The sequence below is a fragment of the Anomaloglossus baeobatrachus genome, chromosome 8 (assembly GCF_048569485.1).
Source record: "Anomaloglossus baeobatrachus isolate aAnoBae1 chromosome 8, aAnoBae1.hap1, whole genome shotgun sequence".
NCBI classification, from domain to species: domain Eukaryota; kingdom Metazoa; phylum Chordata; class Amphibia; order Anura; family Aromobatidae; genus Anomaloglossus; species Anomaloglossus baeobatrachus.
In genome coordinates, this window is record NC_134360.1 from 15,601,994 (window position 1) to 15,606,993 (window position 5,000).

Here is a 5,000-nt window from a genome sequence, read left to right on the forward strand (position 1 = left end):
CGTGGCCGGGGGTCTGGTGATGGACATAGACAACTGCTCCGTCATGGCCGTGGACTCCGAAGACCGAAGATATTGCTTCCAAATCACGTCCTTCGATGGGAAAAAGTTGGTATCAGTTTACGATTTAACCCTCACACCCTTTTTTGCAGCAATAAAAATGTGCATATTTTTATTTTTTTAATGGGAAATTATTATTTATTTATTTTTTTTTTTTGCAGAGCTGTAATTCTACAAGCAGAGAGCAGGAAGGACAGCGAGGAGGTACAGACACCGCATCATTGTTTCCATTCATTCACATCGAAAAATAACAAATCCTATACAGACAAAAGTGTTAAGATCATTGAATTAGTCAATTCAGGCTTGTCATTCAGTCCCATTGCTTCTGGTGTGTAATATTCAGCCCCTTCTCCTGCCATGTGCCTTTAGTAATGTGTGACAAAATGGATCATTCTAAACAAAAAAAATCCCCAAAAACTGTGTACTGGGGGTTCATGGCCAAGAAGCTGCAGCCGTACATCACCAAGCACAATGCTGAGCCGTACATCACCAAGCACAATGCCGAGCCGTACATCCCCAAGCACAATGCCGAGCCGTACATCACCAAGCACAATGCCGAGCCGTACATCACCAAGCACAATGCTGAGCCGTACATCACCAAGCACAATGCTGAGCCGTACATCACCAAGCACAATGCCGAGCCGTACATCACCAAGCACAATGCCGAGCCGTACATCACCAAGCACAATGCCGAGCCGTACATCACCAAGCACAATGCCGAGCCATACATCACCAAGCACAATGCCGAGCCATACATCACCAAGCACAATGCCGAGCCGTACATCACCAAGCACAATGCCGAGCCGTACATCACCAAGCACAATGCCGAGCCGTACATCACCAAGCACAATGCCGAGCCGTACATCACCAAGCACAATGCCGAGCCGTACATCACCAAGCACAATGCCGAGCCGTACATCACCAAGCACAATGCCGAGCCGTACATCACCAAGCACAATGCCGAGCCGTACATCACCAAGCACAATGCCGAGCCGTACATCACCAAGCACAATGCCGAGCCGTACATCACCAAGCACAATGCCGAGCCGTACATCACCAAGCACAATGCCGAGCCGTACATCACCAAGCACAATGCCGAGCCGTACATCACCAAGCACAATGCCGAGCCGTACATCACCAAGCACAATGCTGAACCGTACATCACCAAGCACAATGCTGAGCCGTCCATCACCAAGCACAATGCAGAGCCGTACATCACCAAGCACAATGCAGAGCCGTACATCACCAAGCACAATGCAGAGCCGCACATCCTGTAGCAACAAGTGAACAAGTCCTGCACCGCCTGCCCTCAGATTACCTCCAAGTTCAGTGGCTCACGTGCTGATGACTGCCATGTAGCGCTGGTTTGCAGGCGCAGCGTGCTGGTCGGTATTGAGCAGCCAGGAGATCCAACAACAGGAAGATGAAAAATCGACCGCAAACAGCTGCTATGCCAAACAATTTCTTTTTTATTCAAGCGTTCTTTTCATCGGTGCAGATAAAAATGCGGGAGGTGACTAGGATGCGAGTCCCTCCAAAGGACATTGTCCTTTGGAGGGACTCGCATCCTAGTCACTTCCCGCATTTTTATCTGCACCGATGAAAAGAACGCTTGAATAAAAAAGAAATTGTTTGGCATAGCAGCTGTTTGCGGTCGATTTTTCATCTTCCTGTTGTTGGATCGCAGAGCCGCACATCACCAAGCACAATGCCGAGCCGTACATCACCAAGCACAATGCTGAGCCGCACATCACCAAGCACAATGCAGAGCCGCACATCACCAAGCACAATGCCGAGTGTCGGCAGGAGCATTGTAAAGCCACCACCACTGGACTCTGGAGGAGATGTGTCCTGTGCAGGGATGTATTGCACTTCTCTATCTGCGTCTTATGGAGGAGTCTGTATTTGGTGAATGGAGAACGTTACCCCCTGACTGCATTGTGCCCCTGTACAGATGGTGGAGGAGGATGATGATGCTCTGGGCTGTTATCAGGGGGCGGCTGCGGCTTAATCCTTCAGCACAAGACATTTTGGAAACCGTTTGGGGAAAATCCTTTTCTTTGTCGCTCCTAATTGGGAGACCCAGACAATTGGGTGTATAGCTATGCCTCCGGAGGCCACACAAAGTATTACACTAAAAGTGTAACGCCCCTCCCCTTCAGCCTATACACCCCCCGTGCTGCTACGGGCTCATCAGTTTTTATGCTTTGTGCGAAGGAGGTCAGACATCCACGCATAGCTCCACAGCTTAGTCAGCAGCAGCTGCTGACTATGTCGGATGGAAGAAAAGAGGGCCCATAACAGGGCCCCCAGCATGCTCCCTTCTCACCCCACTCTTGTCGGCGGTGTTGTTAAGGTTGAGGTATCCATTGCGGGTACGCAGGCTGGAGCCCACATGCTGCTTTCCTTCCCCATCCCTCAATTAGGGCTCTGGGTGAAGTGGGATCCCATCGGTCTCCAGGCACAGGAGACCGTGCTCCATCCACAGCTCCTGAGGACCCTGCTGGATAGGAGCCGAGTATCGTTCAGGGACATGGCCCTGCTACTTGGAGGAACAGCAATGTCCTCCCGGGGTGTCTCATGGATCCCAGGGTGAGGTCTCTGACACGGACCGCAGCCCCAGACCGATTAAGCGAGCTCGCTATGATATCCCCTCGACATCATCACAGGTGGCCCAGGGAGAACCACCTGTTAACACTGTCCAGGTGACAGGGACGGAGTTTGCAGTTTTTACTGAAAGACTTTCTGAGACTATGGCTAAGATATTAGAAGCCTTGCAGTCCAGGCCGGCATCTCAAGCCAGGGGCACTCTGGAATCATTGCTCAGATTCGGCTTCCAAAAAAGTGCTTAACTGGATTGCCATTTTCTGGCGACCGTTTGTTTGGTGAGAGATTGGATGAAATCATCAAACAATCCAAGGGAAAGGAAACATCCTTACCCCAAGCCAAACCAAAAACACCCCAACAGAGGAGGGGACAGTCGAGGTTTCGGTCCTTTCGGGGTGCGAGCAGGTCACAATTCTCCTCGTCCAAAAGGCCTCAGAAGGATCAGAGGAACGCCGACGCATGGCGGTCTAAATCACGCCCTAAAAAGACCGCCGGAGGTGCCGCTACCAAGGCGGCTTCCTCATGACTTACGGCCTCCTCACACCGCATCCTCGGTCGGTGGCAGGCTCTCCCACTTTTGCGACACCTGGCTGCCACAAGTAAAAGACCGTTGGGTGAGAGACATTTTGTCTCACGGTTACAGGATAGAGTTCAGCTCTCGTCCTCCGACTCGATTCTTCAGAACATCTCCGCCTCCCGAGCGAGCCGAGGCTCTTCTGCAGGCGGTGGGCATTCTGAAGGCAGAAGGAGTGGTGGTCCCGGTTCCTCTTCAGCAACAGGGTCATGGTTTCTACTCCAACCTGTTTGTGGTTCCAAAGAAGGACGGGTCCTTCCGTCCTGTTTTGGACCTAAAACTGCTCAACAAACACGTAAGGACCAGGCGGTTCCGGATGGAATCCCTCCGTCATCGCCTCAATGTCCCAAGGAGATTTCCTAGCATTGATCGATATCAAGGATGCTTATCTCCACGTACCAATTGCTCCAGAGCATCAGCGCTTCTTGCGCTTCGCCATAGGAGACTAACACCTTCAGTTCGCGGCACTGCCGTTCGGCCTGGCGACAGCCCCAAGGGTTGTCACCAAGGTCATGGCTACAGTAGTTGCGGTCCTCCACTCTCAGGGTCACTCAGTGATACCTTACTTAGACGATCTGCTGGTCAAGGCACTCTCTCAAGAGGCATGCCAACACAGCCTCAACGTTACTCTGGAGATTCTCCAGAGTTTCGGGTGGATCATCAATTTTCCAAAGTCAAATCTGACACCGGTCCAATCACTGACATATCTTGGCATGGAGTTTCATACTCTTCCAGCGATAGTGAAGCTTCCGCTGGACAAACAGCGTTCACTACACACAGGGGTGCAATCTCTCCTTCAAGGTCGGTCACACCCCTTGACGCACCTCATGCACTTCCTGGGGAAGATGGTGGCAGCAATGGAAGCAGTCCCTTTCGCGCAGTTTCACCTGCGTCCTCTTCAATGGGACATCCTACGCAAGTGGGACAGGAGGCCGACGTCCCTAGACAGGAACGTCTCCCTCTCTCAAGCAACCAAAGCTTCCCTTCGGTGGTGGCTTCTTCCCACCTCATTATCGAAAGGGAAATCCTTCCTACCTCCATCCTGGGCGGTGGTCACGACGGACGCGAGCCTGTCAGGGTGGGGAGCAGTTTTTCTCCACCACAGGGCCCAGGGTACCTGGACTCAGCCAGAGTCCTCCCTGCAGATCAATGTTCTGGAGATCAGGGCAGTGTATCTTGCCCTAAAAGCGTTCCAGCAGTGGCTGGAAGGCAAGCAGATCCGAATTCAGTCGGACAACTCCACAGCGGTGGCTTACATCAACCACCAAGGTGGGACACGCAGTCGGCAAGCCTTACAGGAAGTCCGGAGGATTCTGCTGTGGGTGGAAGCCACAGCATCCACCATATCCGCAGTTCACATCCCGGGCGTAGAAAACTGGGAAGCAGACTTTCTCAGTCGCCAGGGCATGGACGCAGGGGAATGGTCCCTTCACCCGGACGTGTTTCAGGAGATCTGGTGCCGCTGGGGGATGCCGGACGTCGACCTAATGGCGTCACGGCACAACAACAAGGTCCCAACATTCATGGCTCGATCTCAAGATCACAGAGCTCTGGCGGCAGACGCCTTAGTTCAGGATTGGTCGCAGTTTCAGCTTCCTTATGTGTTTCTTCCTCTGGCTCTGTTGCCCAGAGTGTTACGCAAGATAAGGGCCGACTGCCGCCGCGCCATCCTCGTCGCTCCAGACTGGCCGAGGAGGTCGTGGTACCCGGATCTGTGGCATCTCACGGTCGGCCAACCGTGGGCACTGCCAGACCGACCAGA

General features: G+C 52.7%; 1 protein-coding gene across 1 annotated transcript in view; it reads left to right on the forward strand.

The window, feature by feature from the left end:
• APPL1 (adaptor protein, phosphotyrosine interacting with PH domain and leucine zipper 1) overlaps positions 1–5,000 on the forward strand; it is a 42,562-nt gene that overhangs the window by 6,192 nt on the left and 31,370 nt on the right. The window contains exons 4-5 of the mRNA XM_075321043.1: positions 2–105; positions 219–261. Of these exons, the coding sequence (XP_075177158.1) occupies positions 2–105; positions 219–261 (147 nt within the window). The remainder of the gene's footprint in view (position 1; positions 106–218; positions 262–5,000) is intronic.